This window comes from Pseudorca crassidens, chromosome 19 (assembly GCF_039906515.1).
Source record: "Pseudorca crassidens isolate mPseCra1 chromosome 19, mPseCra1.hap1, whole genome shotgun sequence".
Classification (NCBI taxonomy): domain Eukaryota; kingdom Metazoa; phylum Chordata; class Mammalia; order Artiodactyla; family Delphinidae; genus Pseudorca; species Pseudorca crassidens.
In genome coordinates this window covers 15,232,692-15,253,444 of record NC_090314.1, presented here as the reverse complement: position 1 = coordinate 15,253,444, position 20,753 = coordinate 15,232,692, and the positions used below count along the sequence as shown (strand labels likewise).

Below are 20,753 nucleotides of genomic sequence, written 5' to 3'. Positions count from 1 at the left end.
GAGATAAGCCCAGAGAGATTTCTATGGGCTGCATGGTTAAGAAGGCTTTATGCAGAAGCTGGAATTGAGCTGGGCTGCAGTGGAGGGAAGTTCACAGGAAGGATCAGAGAAAGGGCTGTGAGCAAAGGCTGTACAAAGTCAGTTATGACTCTGGCATCGTGAAAAGACTGTGGAACTTCTAATATCGTAGAAGACAGTACAGTCAGGAAAACAGGGAGCAATTAGGACGGAAGGGAAAGTCAAAGACAGATTTGGGAGGCCCAAGGAGCCACTGAGGAGCTATACATTCTTTGAATGGTGAGTTTAGGATGAATCCAAGTGACTGTTACATGGAAGGCTGTTGGGATGGCCTATAAGCAAGGTGATGAAGGGTTGCCTAAGTAGGTTAATACATGGCTAGGCTGGAATAAAAGGCAGTCCTCTGGCAGTACAGTGAGTAGGAGCTTAGGCTGTGAAATCAGACTAATCTGGGCTCCAACCTGACTTTTTAGAGCCTCCAATTTCCTCATCTAGGAAGTGGGGATAATACCACGTATTCGACTTGTCAGGTTTAAATAAAATGACATAATGCGTGTGAAGCATTCATATCACAATTTGAAGCACTATATCCACTGCTTTAAATCTACTATACCTATTAACGTCCTGCTTGCAATGCTGCTCCTTAGTAGAAGTCCTACATCATTCCTTTTAACATTCAACAAATACTTACCAAGCACCAACTATGAGTCAGACACTGACAATTCCTCCTCCGTGAAGTCCTCTCACACTAGCCCAGCCTGAACCATTTCCTTTTCTGAACTCCCTAATTCCACACCATTCTGGTCCCTACCATTCATTTCATTACTTACTCATATATAAAATTTTGTATCAATACTTCACATGTTTTTCTCTCCCATAAAACTGATCATCATAAGGTACAGAAAATGGTATCTTATTTCTTCGGTATTATCACAATGAACATCACGCTTAATAAGAAAAGTAATTAAGAGGAGGAGCCTTAGCTTTGGTTTTGTTCAAGAGCTCAGCTCCCTAACCATCACATCTGTTTTACAGCATAATATACAGTCTGGTAGAGTACTGGTTTTCTAACCATGTCTTAAAAGCAGAATCCTTTCAATAAATAAAATTAATGCATAATACTGACAAAAGCAGATCAGCTCTGGTTAAAATGAGAGACAACCCTGAAGTACGAGCCTTACATCTGCCCCTAACTGTCATCCCCTGGGCACCAACACGGAATCCCTCCTCTACCTAGAATTAGTTTGAGAACCTGTGGAATAGTAAGTAGAGCACTATCAGAGGACCCCCACTCTGACACTAACAAGCTTACATAATTAATTTGACCCCTTCCCTCCATTTGTTCTCCAAAAAGCCCTCTAGTTATTACTCCCTAGACAGGAAAGACCCAGGCTCAAAGGAAATGTCTTGAACCCAGGGAGGTCATTTTTTAAAACCAGAGTTCCTGGGCAATGCTCAGACCAAGAGTGCACAATTTACTATGGCTACATTATTTTCTCTTTTTCTTTTAACAAGTGTCAAACTTCTGAAAGCAAAGCAAAGCAAACCTAAAATAATGCCTTGAGCAATTAGAGGAGAAGCTCGGACAAAGAGGCATTATAAGTGGCTTGTTAAAATTCTGTAAAGAACCGTCCTTACAATATGTTTCCTTATATTTGTCATCAGTCAAAAATGAATGTACAAAGTTCTATCAACACTAGGACTCGTCTTTTTGCTGTTAAAATAAATCCAGACAAGAGCAATGGGCTTAGTGTGGGCACCTGAATCAGAAGTGAATTGGAATTTTTCAGCATTCAGCACCAACAGAAACGAGTCAGTAGGCCTGAGATAAGTGAAAACAGAAGTTGCCATAGTAACTTGCACATTTACCCTAAAAAGGCGGGAGTGGGGGTGGGATGCGGAAGTAGGTCAATACTTCTGCTTAACTAGCTCTAGTCCTTGGCTTCCTCTCCTCACCTAAAGCAGCATATCCTCCTCCCTCCCCACCACCGGCAGGAGCAAGGGGAGGAAATGAGGTGACCATTTCAGAAAGCAAGGAGTGGCTCTCGAGAGGTCCAGGTAGAGGGAAGGTGAACAAAGAGGACAGTCCACTAAAAACGTCCCAAGTGCCTTGGGACTACCCCTGGGAAAGCAGATGCTGATCAAGGGCACCAGTGCTAAGAAACTGTTGCTGGGTTACCACAAATCAGAAATTGCCATTTCCCCTGTAGCAGTTTAAGTGTACCTAATGGAACACTTGGGAGTGCATTATTAACAACTTTGGGTTGGGGGTAGTGGTGGGGAGGGATGAGTACTCTGGCATGGGAGAAACCTGAAGCCCTTAGCAAGAGGCATCCTTTGATGGCTGAAACTATGAACAGGGCTCAAGGACGGCCTAAAAGACAGGGAGGGAGGGAGCAAATAAAGTAAGCTGATTTTGCTACACAGAAACATAGTACTCTTTGATACTCTGATCTGAAATAGCTACTAATCCAAGAGGGCAAGGGTGACGCTGGTCCCTGAGATGGCCTGAAGAGTGCCAGAGCTCATTATCAGCTCTTCTGCCTGTGGTACCAACAAGTGCAGAAAGCAGGTTAAACAGGAAGCATTTGGAAACAGGTGCAGTTCCATTTTCCTGCAGCTGTTAGTGTCTGCACAGGGATAAGCTAGGACATTACTAATGATTTTAACCATTTGGTGGGAAAGCCCTAGTGTTCTAGAAGACAACAGAAAGGATAATCCCTCAGGGAGGTCAAAAAAGCAGAACCAAAAAAAAAAAAAAAAGGAGAACCATCTTTTTTAACTAGTGAGAATTTCAAACACAAACCTCTAGATACCCTACTGCATGGCAGAGAGGCAAGTCTAGGCTTCCATCAGGCAGGCCAGTCAGACTTGACTGGGAAACTTATTTCAATCCAGCAGCACACCTAGCTGCAGAGCACAGGAAGGAAAGTCTGTTTCAAATCTGAGCTCATGTATTCAGAAACATCTGCAAATCATCCCCTTGTACTTCTGCACATGTCTCTACTCCTCTGCCCTATGGGAGAAGGAAAGAGCCTCATAGACACAGCAACATTTAAGAGAGGCTCTGGAGACCAAGCGTGGCCAAGACCACGCTTGGGAGAGGAGCACCCAGAACAAGCCTGTGGTGTGGACAGGGGATTAGAGACGGCAAGGACCAGGTACTAGGCCTCCGTAAACACTGTGGGAAGAAGCAGCCCACGCTGAGCAACGTGTGCATGAACATTAAGGCGGACAGCTCCAGGCAACAGTAAGTCAATCATTCTTCCAAGGGAAATGTGAGAACAAACAGATGCTATTCTATTACCACCTCTTAGCACGGCCCAGAAAAATTGTTCGGTCTAACTAGTTCAGAACCGTTTTTCTTTTGCATATAGCAACACAGAGGACAAAGAGAACTTTGTGGAACAAATCATGTTTTAAAACGTTCTATTACGGAAGAATGTTCAAGCTCAAGCACATGCAAAGTAGACAAAATAGGGTAATGAACTATCACCCAGCTTCAAAACTCATTAGTATTCCAGTGTTAACCTTAAAGCCGAGACAGAACCCTTCATTGGAATGATCTCTAAGTTTTACACACCAAAAGCCTGCAACCCCAAATGGTAATTTCTACATCCACCAGGAACCCCAGGGGATAGCTACTCTAGGAAAACAGCAGTGTTAATAGAAAATAAACAGACTTCAATTTCAGTGCTTGAGGAATATCTAACAAAATAACCATACCCACAAAGTTTTTGTACCTGAATTTTTTAATTCCTAAAAGATGCATTTCCAATCATTTATGTCTGCTGAGTAAGAATCAATGAGGTGCACAAACTCACAGAGAAAGGTTCCACAGTCACCACAGTCAGGTTTCCAGGACTATGCCTGGTTTACAACCACTTTCCATTCTTTTTTTTTTTTCCTCCAGCTTCATTGAGGTACAAATGGCATATATCATTGTGTAAGTTTAAGGTGTACAACTGTGATGATTTGTTGCACAAATATTGTGAAATGACTACCAAATAAGGTTAGTTAACACCTCAATCACCTCACATAATTACTTCTTTTTTTGTGGTGAGAATGCAAGATCTATTCTGTTAGCAACTTTAAGGTATATAATACAGTATTGTTAACTATAGTCACCATGCCGTACATTAGATCCTAAGAACTTATTCATCTTACAACTGGAAGTATAACCTTTGACCAACATCTCCTCATTTCCCCATTGCAGCCCCTCCACTTTCCATTCTGACATAAGCATTTGGGGCAAACTTCAGGAAAACAGGACAGTACAGATTTAGTTCATTTATGACCTACTAAAACCCACCATGTGCTGGAATTCAGAGAAGCTAAAGGAAGGTCTCTACTTACTGGTACTGTTACATCATCATAAAAACTCCAAGCCAAAGCCCACCTCATTGTCCGACCTTGGCAGAATTCAGTGTAGGTGACTTTAGGAACCTGAAACCAGCAAACACAGCATCTCATCATTCTAGTAATTCTACTATGTTTCTGGCTCCTGCCTGATGTTAAATTATATGTTGGTCGTCCTTTTTATCAGTTAACAAACACTACCATCCCCAAACAGTTATGCACAGCTGCCTAATAATCAATGAATAAATTACCTCTCGACAAAGTTGTGGGCTTTCTTCCTGCCATAAAACACGAGAGAATTTATAGTTCTGGCCTGAAGGTCCAATATATGAAACACTCAAAACACAGCCCTTCAGAGAACCACTGGTAAAATGATTCAAATGTTCTTTTGTTTTCTTTTGCTTAGGAAAGAGAGCCTCTAAGGCCTAGCTAGACACAGCTATGTAGTCTCCCTTTTGTCTACCAGATTTTAGGAAAGAAAACAGAACTACTTTCTAGCTGTTACAATTTTAACAAAGAAAAGGTGTTGTGGGGAAAATAGGATGAGTAGAATGTCAGAAAGAAAACTGAAATCAGAAACTTGGTTCTACCGCTGAACCCACATCTGACCCCCTTCTCTGAAAAGTCATCCTGCTCCTGCCTATTCACGCCCAAACACCATAAACTGGGAGGGGAGTTGGGGAAGTATGTATTTGTCACCTGCTTTTCAAAACAAAAGCAAGGGGCTGAACTTGTGCGGGTCACACCATAGTGGGGTGAAGATCGCACACCGGACTGAAAATTGTTCTGGTTTCAGCTGTTCGTTGATAACTAGACATGTGAACTAGACGTGTGACCTGGAACAAGCCCCTTAGCTTCAGTTTCTGCAGTTATAATGGAGTCAGATGTGGGGTCAGTGGTAGGCAGACACCAGGTTTTTTGATGTCTGGTTTTTCTCTGACATTCTACTCATCCTGTTTTCCCCATCTTTTCTTATTGGTCAAAGAAGACCTTATTTTAATAATTTATAAACAGTTCCCTTTAGCCCCAAAATTACAACATTAAAAAATAAACAAGCAAAAATTAAACAAACAAAAAACACATTTAGAGCTTCTAGGTATAAAGGAAAGTTCTATCTATACTGCAAGTACCATCAAAAGTGGATACACCAGAATAGTAAAGACAAAGCCTTACCCCTTGTATTCGAAGTTCTTCCTTCAGAGGAGCCAGGCTGCATTTCTTTCCCAGCATACAGCTATACCACCTGTAGGGGGCGGGAAATCAGGCAAGTCAAACACTGTTTATGTGGTTACACATTTTTACATTAGCATTACTCAAGTGAAAAAGATAAGAGTAGCAAACAAATATTGAGTTAAGTTACAAGTGACAATAACAAGAATTGTATCAATAGCCCAAAGCAACTTAAACAAAAAGCCACTTAGCCTCTCCAATGATTTTAGGGCTGTATGTATGTGGAAAGAGAGTAAGAGAGAGAGGTCTCACCTGCAATGCTCAGAATGAAGATCATTTAGCTTTGGGACAGAAATTAGTTAATAAACAACAGAAAAAACATGCACACACACACACCCCACCATATTAAGAGAAATTGTAAAATCTAGCATGAACCTGTATTTTGAGATGCACTCACTTGCAAATAACTTAAGAATATATATTGCATTAAAGTTTCAACAGAACATGAAATCAATTTCTTCTATAGCAAATACAAATCCAGAAGAGGGAGTATGAAGATGGCGTGAACTGGTTAAAAGGTAAAAGGACAGACTTTATTTCTTCTGATTATTCTAAAAAGTTTACAAAGTATAAAATTTATACAGGACTTCTGCTTCAGCATATGAAGGATTAACTAGTAAGGAAATTGCCCTTCCACCATAAACTAGGAAACTGGACAAAATATATGAAACAATTTTTCAGACGCTGGACAACTGCAGTGAAGACCTATGATCTCAGAGAGAAAAACAAGGTGAGCCCTATAACTGCCAGAGCTTACTGCCTAAAGGAAATCCCCAAGCTGCAAAGCAGGGAAAGGAAACTAAAACAGAACCCAATAATCTTGCTGAATTGATGAGACAGAGACTGGAGTTCAGAGAGGCTGAGGCAGTAAGAATTTGAAGAGCAAAATATAAGAGGAAGGAGCCACATACGGAGAGAATTCTGGGCATCTGCAGAGGAGGTCACTGGAATATTCTGCAGAATGATCTACATGTGTGGGGTGGAGGCTAGGGAAAGAACTCTCAGAAAGCAGTAAGCTGAACAATTCCTGGATTTCAGACATCTGGGACTAGTTTGTGGATCTACTAGCCAGAGTAGAAAGACCCTGTTAATAAAAGGGGCATCTATTAGAGTCCTGGAAAGGATACTGCTTTGTAATGGGGCTACAGCCTATTCTATATCTACCCTAATAAAGCTTAAAAGCAAGATTTGAAAGGATCCAACTGATCACAAGTAACTGAAGTAAGCATCAAAACAAAGTTTAACACCCTTTAAAAGAACAGAATGAAACGCAGCACCCCCAAACATAAGATATGCAATGTCCAGCATCCAGTCAAAAACTACCAGACATTGAAAGAAGCAGGAGGGCTTCCCTGGTGGCACAGTGGTGAAGAATCCACCTGCCAATGCAGGGGACACGGATTCGAGCCCTGGTCTGGGAAGATCCCATGTGCCGCAGAGCAACTAAGCCCGTGTGCCACAACTACTGAAGCCCGTGAGCCTAGAGCCCATGGTCTGCAACAAGAGAAGCCACCACGATGAGAAGCCCACGCACCGCAATGAGAAGCCTACGCACCGCAATGAAGAGAAGCTCCTGCTCGCCGCAACTAGAGAAAGCCCGCGCGTAGCAACAAGGACCCAATGCAGCCAAAAATAATAAATAAATAAAATAAAAAATAAAAAAAGCAGGAAAATGACTCACAACCAGGATTTAAAAATCAATCATTAGAAACAGACCAAGAAATAAGAGAGATGATGGAATTAGGAGATGAGGACATCAAAACAGCTATTAGAAATATGCTCCATAACAAAACATGGACATGATGAAGAGCAAGAGGGAAGATATAAAAACTAACCAAATGTAACTTCTAGACATGAAAATTATAATATCTAAAATAAAAAATTCACAGATGGGATTAACAGCATATTAGACCCTGCAAAAGAAAAGATGTGTGAACTTGAAGACACAGCAAAACAACTACCTGAAATAAAGCACACAGGGGGGAAAAAAAAAGAAAAAGACCAAAAAAATAAAACGCAGCACCAGTGACCAATGGGACAATATCAAGCAGTACACATAACTGGGGTTTCAAAAAAGGGGCAAAAGGAGGACAAAAATATTTGAAAAAAAAAGGTCAAAAATTTTCCAAAACTGATAAAAACTATAAACACATATACAAGAAGTTCAATGAACTCCACACAGAAGAAACATAAAGAAAACCATACTATATATTTAAAACAGATAGCCAACAAGGACCTACTGTATAGCACAAGGGAACTCTGCTCAATACTCTGCAATAACCTAAATGGGAAAAGAGTTTGAAAAAGAATAGATATATGTATAACTGAATCACGTCGCTGTATACCTGAAACTAACACAACATTGTTAATCAACTCTACTCCAATATAAAATAAAAATTAAAACAAAAAACATACTAAGGCACCTTATAATCAAATTACAGAAAATTAGAGATAAAAAGAAAATCTTAAAAGCAGGGAGAGGGTAGAGACACTTTTTGTTCAAAAGAATAAAGATAAATATTTAATATCAGACTTCTCATCAGAAATAATGCAAGCCAGCGCTTCTCTGGTGGCACAGTGGTTAAGAGTCCGCCTGCCAATGCAGGGGGCCCAGATTCAATCCCTGTTCAGGGAACTAGATCCCACATGCATGCTGCAACTAAGGAGCCCAAGTGCCGCAACTAAAGAGCCGGTGAGCCGCAACTAAGGAGCCCGCCTGCCTCAACTAAGACCCAGCTCAACCAAATAAATATTTTTTTAAATGTTGATTTAAAAAAAAAGGAAAACAACCAGAATACAATACCCAGGAACTGTGGGACAACTACAAAAGGTATAAAATATGTGTAATGGAAATCTAGAAGGAAAAGAAAGAGAAAAGAAGAATCTGAAACAATGACTGAGAATTTCCCCCAAATTAATGTCAGACACAAACCACAGATCCAGGAAGCTAAGAGAACACCAAGCAGAAAAAATGCCCAGAAAACTACACCTAGGCATGTGATTTTTAAAACACAGAAAATCAAAAAGATAAAAGAAAAAATCCTCAAAGAAGCTAGAAAAAGATACACCTTACCTATTGATAAGAATTACATCCAACTTGTCTTAAGAAACCAAGCAAGCAAGAAGAGAGTGGAGTGAAATACTTATCTCAGACAGGGCTGACTTCAAACCAAGGCAAGTTATCAGGAATAATTACACAATGCTAAAGATGACAATCTTTCAAGAAGACTTAACAATCCTTAATGTGTTTGTACCTAACAACAGAGCATCAAACTACATGAGGCAAAAACTGATAGAGCTGCTGGAGAAATGGATGAATCCTCTACTAGAGATGGAAACTTCAACAACCCTCTATCAGAATGGACAGATCCAGCTGGCAGAAAATCAGTAAAGACATAGTTGAACTCACAGCACCATCAATCAACTGGCTCTAATTGACATCTATTAACTATTCATCCAACAACAGCAGAATACACATTCTTCTCAAGCTCACATGGAATATTCACCAAGACAGACCGTGTTCTGGGCCGTAAAATACATCTTAACAAATTTTAAAGAATAAAACTCATACAACATCTGCTCTTACACCATAGGGAATTAAACTTGAAATCAGTAACAGAAAGAGAGCTGGAAAATCCCCAAATACTTGGATATTAAACAATACATTTCTAAATAACACATGGGTCAAAGAAGAAATCTCAAGAGAAATTAAGCAATATTTAAAAAAATATATTTATTTATTTTTGGCTGCATTGGGTCTTCGTTGCTGCATGCGGGCTTTTCGCTAGTTGTGGCGAGTGGGGGCTACTCTTTGTTGAGGTGCGTGGGCTTCTCATTGCGGTGGCTTCTCTTGCTGCAGAGCACGGGCTCTAGGCGTGTGGGCTTCAGTAGCTGTGGCACCCAAGCTCAGCAGTTGTGGCTCGTGGGCTCTAGAGCACAGGCTCAGTAGTTGTGGCACGTGGGTTTAGTTGCTCCACGGCATGTGGGATCTTCCCAGGCCAGGGCTTGAACCCGTGTCCCCTGCATTGGCAGGCGGATTCTTCTTTTTTTTTTTTTAACATCTTTATTGGAGTATAATTGCTTTACAATGGTGTGTTAGTTTCTGCTTTATAACAAAGTGAATCAGTTATACATATACATATGTTCCCATATCTCTTCCCTCTTGCGTCTCCCTCCCTCCCACCCTCCCTATCCCACCCCTCTAGGTGGTCACAAAGCACCGAGCTGATCTCCTTGTGCTATGTGGCTGCTTCCCACTAGCTATCTATTTTACGTTTGGTAGTGTATGTATGTCCATGCCACTCTCTCACTTTGTCACAGCTTACCCTTCCCCCTCCCCATATCCTCAAGTCCATTCTCTAGTAGGTCTGTGTCTTTATTCCCATCTTGCCCCTGGGTTCTTCATGACCTTTTTTTTTTTTTCTTAGATTCCATATATATGTGTTAGCATACGGTATTTCTTTTCCTCTTTCTGACTTACTTCACTCTGTATGACAGATTCTAGGTCCATCCACCTCATTACAAATAACTCATTGTTTCTTTTTATGGCTGAGTAACATTCCATTGTATATATGTGCCACATCTTCTTTACCCATTCACCTGCTGATGGACACTTAGGTTGCTTCCATGTCCTGGATACTGTAAATAGAGCTGCAATGAACACTGGGGTACATGACTCTTTTTTTTTTTTTTTTTTGCAGTACGCGGGCCTCTCACTGCTGTGGCCTCTCCTGTTGCAGAGCACAGGCTCCGGACGCGCAAGCTCAGTGGCCATGGCTCACGGACCCAGCCACTCCGCGGCATGTGGGATCCTCCCGGACCAGGGCACGAACCCACATCCCCTGCATCGGCAGGCAGACTCTCAACCACTGCGCCACCAGGGAAGCCCAAGGGAACTTTTTTTTTTTTTTTTTGCGGTACACGAGCCTCCCACCGTCGCGGCCTCTCCCGTTGTGGGGCACAGGCTCCGGATGCGCGGGCCCAGCCGCTCTGCAGCATGCGGGATCCCCCCAGACCGGGGCACGAACCCGCGTCCGCTAGCATTGGCAGGCAGACCCTCAACCACTGCGCCACCAAGGGAACTTTTTTACAGTGATGGAAATGTTCTATATCTTGATTGTGGTGGTGGTAATGTACACATTTGTCAAAATGCATCAAATCATACACTTAAATTGGAGAATGTAACTGTATGCAAGTTATATACCTCAATAGAACTGATTTAAATATATAAATTTCTAAATAATGATATACCTTATATCTTCAAATATACATAAAGAATAGTTAACAATACAGTAATGTTTTGCATATTTCTTGCTTTATAACATAGCTTAGTTATACTAGCAATACATAATCTGTATCCTGCTTTTTTCACCAAGCATCATAATTACTCCTGTCATTTGAAATTCATCTAACTGCATATTAGTTTTAAAGAGAAATTTCAGATTAAGGGGCTATACATTCAATATGTATTTGTCTGTATGCAAAATAGCTACTATGAAGGTGAATTTTTTTTTTTTTTTTTTGCAGTACGCAGGCCCCTCACTGCCACGGCCCCTCCCTTTGCAGAGCACAGGCTCCGGACATGCAGGCTCAGCGGCCATGGCTCACAGGCCCAGCCGCTCCGCGGCATGTGGGATCCTCCCGGACCGGGGCACGAACCCATGTCCCCTGCATCGGCAGGTGGACTCTCAACCACTGCGCCACCAGGGAAGCCCCTGAAGGTGAATTTTAAAGTGACAAAAACTGTAAGTGAATTTAAGAGCCTCTAAAATCACATGCTAAGTTAAAACTACAAAAATTTTCCATTTTTATAAGTTGGACTGGCAACTTTATATGGTTCAACCTAATACATTAAATAATACAGATGAAAATCTTATTAATTATAAAAGTATGACAAATACTATTATACTGCTTTAGAAGTAGTGTGCATTAACCAATATTTTATTTGTTTTTATTGTTTGTGGGTTCAACAACGGATGACAATCCTTATTTTTGTTTAATCAATCCTTTTTCTGATTTGAAATAAATAATTGTCCTACCTAAATTACTTTAAACAAACCTGGGTAAATTTACTCAGAGCATAATCTATTTCATTTGGCGGCTTTACAAGGTTTGGAAGAAAAAGAATATGCTCCCTTTAAGAAGGCAGTGGAGAAATCATTAACCAGGAATTAAAAGCCTTTGGTATGTTAGGAACAAGATGAAGGATAAGAAATTAAGAGCAATTAGTGCTCACAAAGTAACAGTATAAAATAGGTTAATTAACACCTTTCTTTTAAAATTAGCATTCCTGAACAGATTTTTTTTTAAATTTTTTTCATTGAAATATAGTTGACTTACAATGTGTTAATTTCTGCTGTACAGCAAAGTGACTCAGTTATACACATACAGACATTCTTTTTTATATTCTTTTCCATTATGGTTTATCCCAGGATACTGAATATAGTTCCCTGTACTATACAGTAGGACCTTGTTGTTTATCCATTCTATATGTAATAGTTTTCACCTACTAACTTCAAACTCCCACTTCATCCCTCCATCATCCCCTCTCCCCCCTGGCAACCAAAAGTCTGTTCTCTATGTCAGTGAGTCTGTTTCTGTTTCGTAGATAGGTTCATTTGTGCCATATTTTAGATTCCACATATAAGTGATACCATATGGTATTTGTCTTTCTCTCTCTGACTTCTTCACTTAGTATGATAATCTGCAGTCGCATCCATGTCCTGAACAGATTAGATCAGAGTCACCAAAAGCCAAGAAAAGGCCCAGAACAGAGACAAAAGAAAGATGCTACAAATTTCCTCAGGAAATGAAGGGAAGCAAATATTTAAATAACTCAGGCTTGTAATATGTCATTGGTACTTAACATGGGCTTGGCAGAGTTCATTTCTTTTAACTCTTACTGTAAGCTAAATAGTATATCATGAATCTTTTCTGTTTTTTTTTCTTTTTTTTTGGCCACACAGCTTGCAGGATCGTAGTTCCCCAACCAGGGATTGAACCCACGCCCTTGATGGTGAAAGTGCAGAGTCCTAACCACTGGACCACCAGGGAATTCCCTATCTTTTAAGATTGAATCTCATCAATATATCAACTTTTCTGCAAGTTATATTTTTTATAGAAAAAGCAGAAGTAATTGCGTGTATTAAAAACTGTTTTAGCTTCACTTTAAAAAAAAAAATGCCTACTGAGGGACTTCCCTCGTGGTCCAGTGGTAAAGAATCCGCCTTCCAATGCAGGGGACACAGGTTCAATCCCTGGTCAGAGAACTAAGATCCCACATGCCACGGGGCAACTAAGCCCGTGCGCCACAACTACTGAGCTCGCACGCCTCAACTAGAGCCCACGTGCCGCAAACTACAGAGCCCACTCGCCCTGGAGCCCACGCGCCACAACTAGATAAAAGCCCACGCACCACAACGAAAGATCCCGCAGGCCTCAACGAAGATCCTGTGTGCCGCAGGCAACTAAGACCTGACGCAGCCAGAAAAAAAAAAAAACCTACCCATTAGATCCTAGCTACTCTCAACAGGCATCTTGTGACAACTAATCAAAACGCACGTAGGAAAAAAAAATGAAAAGGAAGATCAGTTACCCAAGAGATTTTGAACCCATTATACTATTTTAATGATGAAAGTAGCACTCCACTCATTACAGCATTTAGTAATTCCTTAGAGACAGCAGGTTTCAAGAAAAATTATTTTGAAATTATTTCAAACGTATAGAAATTGCAAGGTTAGTACAAATGATTCCAGTACACTCTTCACCCAGATTCCCTGTACTTTGCCCCATTTGCTTGCTCTGTTTTTTTCTAAACCATTTGAGAGTTAGCTACAGACATCATCATGCCCCTAATGTTAAATATTTTGACATGTACATTTTAAAAACAAGGACAAAAAAATAAAAAATAAAAACAAGAACATTCTCTTTTATAACCACAGAACAATGATCAAATTGAGAAAATTGAACACTCATATGATACTATTATCTGGAATACAGTCCATACTCAAATTTCACCAATTATCCCAATAACGTCCTTCATGTCAATTTTCTCCCCTGATGCAAGATCCAATCTAGGATCATGCATTTCATTTACGTGTCAAGTCTCTTTAGTCTCTTTCAATCTGGAACAGTTCTGTGGTCGTTTTTTACTTTCCCGACCTTAATATTTTTGAAAAATTGTCTTACAAAACCCCTCAAGTTGGTTTCTCTGAAATTTCCTCATAGATTCAGGTAAAACATTTTGGGCATGAAGAGCACAGAGGTGCTACGTGTCCTTCTAGGTGACCCCTGACCCCCATCAGGAGGTGATCACCTGGTCAAGGTGGTATCCCTCAGTCTCTCCACTATAAAGTTACCATATATCCCTTTGTAACTGAAATACTTTGTAACTGGGGAAATACTTTGAAACTATGAAAATATCCTGTTCCTCTTCAACTTTCCATTGTTGATTCCTCCATGAATCAATTATTACTATAATGATTGCAAAATAGTCATTTTTCTAATTTTATTATTCCTTCTACATTTATTAGCTGGCATTCTAGAGGAGCTTTTCCTCTATCCCCTTTGTATTTTATTTGCTTACTTTATTCAGTGGGTTATAATCCATTATTGTCATTATTCATTCTGAGCTTATATTGACCCATATTGTTCTTTTAACAATGTGGGAGATGGCTCCTATGTTCTTTTAACATTTAATACCATAAAAGGTATTATCCCAACCTTACAGACAAGGAAAATGAAGTGGCTTACCCTTTTATAAAGGTAAGTCAAAGTTTGTTGTAGAACTGGACAGTCTTTCAGCTGGAAAGTTAACTAAAAGCTCAGTTATAAAATTTACAATTGTTCCTTTTTGTTTTTTTTTAATTTTATTTTTGGCTATGTTGGGTCTTTGTTGCCTCACGCGGGCTTTCTCTAGTTGCAGTGAGCGGGGGCTACTCTTCATTGCTGTGCCCAGGCTTGCAGAGCACAGGCTCTAGGCATACAGGCTTCAGTATTTGTGGCGCGCAGGCTCTAGAGCGCAGGCTCGGTGGTTGTGGTGCACGGGCTTAGTTACTCCGCGGCATGTGAGATCTTCCTAGACCAGGGCTCGAACCAGTGTCCCCTGCATTAGCAGGCAGATTCTTAACCACTGTGCCACCAGGGAAGCCCTACAATTGTTCCTTGCAACCATCACTTACAGCACCCCATAACTATGCTAGCACCTAGTTTTAAGAAAAAAACAGAAAAGGAGGGGGACTTTGCATTAAAGTAAAATAACAGAGTACTCTTAACATTTCCTTTCAACACAGTAGACCATAGCATTTAAATCTACTGGATTCCTAAAATGGTCAAGAGTTTAAAAGATCCTATTTACTATTCATTATTATTTTTAATTACATCAAATACATATTCATTCAATTCTATGACTACCCTATGAGGTATGAGGTAGCTATTATTATCTCACTTTACCAATGAGAAAAAATTTAAAAGATAAGTCAAAGAGGGACTTCCCTGGCAGTCCACTGGTTAAGACTTCACCTTCCAATGCAGCGGGTGTGGGTTCGATCCCCTGGTCGGGGAGCTAAGATCCCACATGCCTCCTGGCCAGAAAACCAAAACATAAAACAGAAGCGATATTGAAATAAATTCAATAAAGACTTTAAAAATGGTCCACATCAAAAAAAAAAGTCAAAGAATCACATTTCAAAAGGCCTAGATTGTTTAATTTATTATCCATCACCAGATATGTGGATTTTACCCAGAACCAAGAAGTCTCCACCATCTGGCAGGGGGTAAGGAATGGAAAGGAAAAAGCAAAAACAGGGAGTAAAACCAGTATTAAGTTGGAACTTGGTAAATCTGGTTCCTGGAAAAATCACAGAATCACTGCCATAAAGGGCATCAGCTATAGACCTAATAACCAATGACAAGTGTAAAATCCAGGCCATAAGGGGTTTGATAAAGTCTGCTAATGTATTTAGAAGGTTAGGTGAGTGAGTCTCTAAAAACAGAAAATGCTATTAGGACAAGCACTTGTAAATCTTCATCAACAGTAGAAAGGCCATCTAATAATGTCATATGTCAATTATACCTCAACAATAAAGAAAAGAAAAAAGAAAAGAAAAGGAGTAGAAAAGAAAAGCCTGTGTACTTAGAAGTCTAACTGCAGTCTGGGTTACAGAGGCTACACAGAATGGTGGAAAGAGCACTGGACCAGAATTAGGAGATCTGGGTCCCAAATTTCTAATCTGTACAACTAAGAGGTTGGATAACTTTCTCTCTCAAGGGCCTCCCAGCTGCAAAATTCCTTAAGATACAAAACTGCACTTGCTGCTGAGCGTGACTTAGGCAAGGCATGAATCATAACGGGGAGGTGAGGCATCTGGAGTGCCATCACTAAGATCAGTCCAACAAATTTAACTTATTTCACTCCATAATGTTACAAATTTGGCTTAATTTCTGCATTTCTTCAGGAACAAGAAGGGGGATAAGAAGCAGATGGTGGGGTTTAAATACTTGTTTTCAATCCCTTATTTTTCATAGCTTCAAAATATGCAGTTTCCACAGCATTTTAAAATTTGAGAGTTGCATAGTGGTATAAACATTATGTCAACTACAAAAATACGCAGGACATGAACTGGTAACATATACAAATGAAAGTCACCAAAGTATGACATGAAATTGTAAACAATATTTGTGAGCAAAACTCTTTCAAAAAACATTGCTCTATTTTCTTTTCAATGAAAATCACTTCATTCTTCCTTTCTTCCTTTTATCTTCCCTCTCAACCTGCCTGAGTCCTAACAGAGCAGACAAGACTGCTGAACCCTTTCTTTGTATGAATCGTAACTGGGTAACTTTTCCTATACGTGACACCAACCTTGAAATGGTTGACTCTTCAGAGACATGATGGGCTCTAGCAATTTACCCTTCCCAGCAAACGTTCACCTTTCATTCAATTTGTGGGCTGCCACAGAGCCAGGTACAGGCGTACTTGGAACGTATTGACCAGTTTCTTCTCTCTTAGAATGGTGTTCATTTAAAACATATTTTTTGTAGTTCAAATGGAACTTTGGCAATAATAGAAACTTACTGATTAATAGGCTCCTGAAAACAACCTTCCCCATTTTGTTGAATGACTCCAGTTCCCTCAAAAGCTGACAGATACTGCAATGGCCACATGGCCCTGGTTACCTACTGTCATGAGTCTCAGTGCTCTGTTGCTTTAAGTTTACTTTACTTACTCAGACTCTTCTCAATGCTCAGTATAACTTAAGGCTCTTTCTTCCTCACACCCTAATGTGTTTTTTTTTTTAATTGGGGTATAGTTGCTTTACAATGTTGTGTTAGTTTCTGCTGTACAGTGGAGTGAATCAGCTATATGTATACATATGTCCCCTCTTTTTTGGATTTCCTTCCCATTTAGGTCACCTCAGAGCATTAAGTAAAGTTCCCTGTGCTATACAGCAGGTTCTCATTAGTTATCTATTTTATACATATTAGTGTATATGTGTCGATCCTAATCTCCTAATTCACTCCATCCCTCTCTTCTCCCCTTGGTGTCCATACATTTGTTCTCTATGTCTGTGTCTCTATTTCTGCCTTGCAAACAGGTGCATCTGCACCATTTTTCGTTGAAGAAATCAATTTAAGGCAAAAATTTATTAACCTTTGGCTTTAATATTGTGTAAATTTTCTGAGGCAGATCATCCAAGAATCCAGTTGCTTTCCATATTTAAATAAACTCACATTTAACAAATCAGGCTATTTGCTGATTTTGAAACTGGCCTACTAAAATAAGCGGCTTTAAACACGTATAAATCCAAAAGGGGGGGAAAAAAAGGCTTCCCTACTTAGCAATTCCAGTTCTGGGTATTCACCCAGAATAATTCGAAGCAGGGTCTTAAGAAATATTTGTATATCCATGTTCCTAGCGACGTTATCCACAATAGCCAAAACGTGGAAGTAACCCAAGTGTCCACCAACAGATAAACGGATAAACAAAATGTAGTATATACATACAATGTAATATTAATATTATTCAGCCCTAGAAAGGAAGGAAATTCTGAAACATGCTATAACGTGGATGAATACTGAGGACTTGACGCTAAGGGAAAGAAGCCAGTCATAAAGGGACAAATATGATTCCACTTACATAACGTACCTCAAATAGTCAAATTCACAGAGATGGAAAGAAGAATGGTGGTTGCCAGGGGTTATGGGAAGAGAGGGAATGGGGACTGGTTGTTTAATGGGTACAGAGTTTTAGTTTTACAAGAAGAAAGAGTTCTGGAGGTTAGCTGCACAGCAATATGAATGTACTTAATGCTACTGAACTGTACACTTTAAAAATGGTTAAGATGGTAAATTTTATGTTATGCATATTTTACCACAATTTTAAAAAATTCTTCTCTATGTCACAAAGCTAAATCCTAGGGTTGAAAGCCCTTTTAGTCTGAACTACCACATTATCCATCATTTTACCGACACTCGGCAGGGTGAGAAGTCAAGCGAGACAAATAGCTCTTTCTGAGTACCTTATGCTGCTTAATGACAGGTGTGTTGTCCGAAATAATTAGCTTTTAAAAAGGAATAGCCTTAACTCTCCTCTGGAGCTGGTTAGTGACTTCAGTTTCCCTTCATTAAGTTCTTGACAGCTCAATGTCCTCACATCTGTCATCGTTTGAGAGACTGATTCCAAGAACATAAATTGCTTCAAGGACTAGGCAACAAATTTATTCTGGTTCATGGGGCAGATCTGAACCCATCTGTTTTCTAATCAAAAGCCATATTTGAATCAGTTTGTTCCATCACAGGACCATACTAATGGGAGCAACACAATAATATGGTATTTTCCTCCTTTCTATCCATGCACTGTAGATGATTACAGGAAACACAAATCAATTACAGGCATGAGAGCATCCTCAGAAACAAGGTCTTTGCAGACCGTAGGACCTTCTACCTTTTCAGGTTTTATCTGTTTATTCTTCAGACCACAGTGATTTTGTTTCCTCTCATTGACATGGTTTCTTCCTGAATTACATAGTCGATAATACTCTTATTACCAACTTACCTTAATCTTTTTTGAAGCTGTAAACTGTCGTGGATGATCCTTTTAACAAACTCTAATTCGCCTCCTTCTGCCATGATCTCTGTGATCCCTCCTGTATTTACTGAGCTAGGTGGGGGTCTTCGAGGGTTTCGAGAGTTTACTCCCTGAACAACACAACAACAACAACAAACCCTGGTGAAAAACCTTTACACCTTAAGGTAAGGTGACTGTAACCTAGTTTTACACAAGAATGCTTACACATAATTTCCGTTTCCAGGTATCATGCTAGATTTGGGATTTAAAAATCGTATAATCTTGGCATTTGAAACAATGGCATTCATGCAAATACTCCCTCCCAGGGTCTTTACCTTCCATCTTTGTGATTAAACATACTAACATTTTACCTTTTTTTTTTTTTTTTTTTTTGCGGTACGCGGGCCTCTCACTGCTGTGGCCTCTCCCGTTGTGGAGCGCAGGCTCAGCGGCCATGCCTCAAGGGCCCAGCCGCTCCACGGCATGTGGGATCTTCCCGGACTGGGGCACGAACCCGTGTCCCCCACATTGGTAGGCGAACTCTCAACCACTGTGCCACCAGGGAAGCCCCATTTTACCTTTTTATCTAGCCAATTCTGTCACTTTTTCTTTATGTTTTCTCTCTTGGTATCATACACTGAAAATATTCCAACCAAAGATTATATAAATATTTTTTTGTTTTCTTCTAGTATTTTATGGTGTCACTTTTTTTTTTTTTTGCAGTACGCGGGCCTCTCACTGTTGTGGCCTCTCCCATTGCGGAGCACAGGCTCCGGACACGCAGGCTCAGCGGCCATGGCTCACAGGCCTAGCCACTCCACGGCATGTGGGATCTTCCCAGACTGGGGCACGAACCCGTGTCCCCTGCATTGGCAGGCGGACTCTCAACCACTGTGCCACCAGGGAAACCCTATGGTGCCACTTTTAAAATTTAAATATTTAATCCACTCCTACCTCACACCATATAAAAAAAAACCCAAATAGATCAAAGATTTAAATGTAAAAAGCTAAAACAATAAAACTCTTAGAAGAAAATATAGGAGTAAATCTTCATGACCTTGCATTAGGCAATGGTTTCTTAGATATGACACCAAAAGCATAAGCAACAGAAGAGAAAATAGATAAACTGGACTTCCTCAAAAGTAAAAACTTCCAGGCTGCAAGGGACACCATCAAGAAAATGAAAAGACAACCCACAGAATGGGAGAAAATATTCGCAAATAATATATCTAATGAGGGACTTGCATATAGAATACATAAAGAATTCTTACAACAATAATAAAAAGAAAAATAACCCAATTTAAATGGGCAAAGGATCTGAATAGGCATTTCTCCAAAGAAGATACACAAATGGCCAATAAGCACACAAAAAGATATTCCATATCATTAGCCATTAGGGACGTGCACATTAAAACCATGATGAGGTGCTACTTCATACTCTCTAGGATGGCTATAATCAAGAAGACAGATAAAAACAAGTGTTGACAAAGATGTGGAGAAATTGGAACTCTCATACACTACTCATAGTGGAATAAAAAATGGTGCAGCCATTTTGGATAACATTCTGGCAGTTCCTCAAACAATTAAACAGAGTTACCATATGACCCAGTGATTCCACTCCTAGGTATACACCTCAGAGAAATGAAAACATGTTCTCACAACACTTGTACATGAATGCTCACAGCAGCATTGTTCAAAATAGCCAAAAAGTGAATAAAACCCAAATGTCCATCAACAGATGAATGTATCAGTAAAACGTGATATTTCCATATAATGGAATATTATTCGGCAATAAAAAGAAATGAAGTACTGATACATGCTACAATATGGATGAAGCTTGAAAACATATTATGCTTAGTGAGAGAAGTCAGCCACAAAAGGCCACATATTACATGATTCCATTTTTATGAAATATCCGAAACAGGCAACTCCACAGAAACAGAAAGTAGACTGATGGTTGCCTAGGACTAAGGGGGCTGCAAGGAAACCGAGAGTAATTGCTAATGAGTGTGGGTTTTTTTTTTTTTTTTTTTGAGTGTGGGTTTTTACTTTTGTTTTTTTCGCGGGGTGGGTGATGAAA

The 20,753-nt window shown here is 39.9% G+C and overlaps 1 protein-coding gene across 7 annotated transcripts in view; it reads right to left on the bottom strand.

Annotated features, from left to right (window-relative positions):
• The window catches only part of METTL16 (methyltransferase 16, RNA N6-adenosine), a 62,984-nt gene that overhangs the window by 15,562 nt on the left and 26,669 nt on the right, over positions 1-20,753 (bottom strand). For 4 of the 7 annotated variants that reach the window (XM_067714890.1, XM_067714896.1, XM_067714894.1 and 1 more), the window contains 3 exons: positions 18,662-18,804; positions 5,551-5,620; positions 4,375-4,464 (listed from right to left, as the gene is read on the bottom strand). In XM_067714890.1, coding sequence (XP_067570991.1) covers positions 4,375-4,464; positions 5,551-5,620; positions 18,662-18,804 — 303 coding nt within the window. The remainder of the gene's footprint in view (positions 1-4,374; positions 4,465-5,550; positions 5,621-18,661; positions 18,805-20,753) is intronic. The other 3 variants (XM_067714897.1, XM_067714895.1, XM_067714893.1) reach the window with 2 other exon arrangements.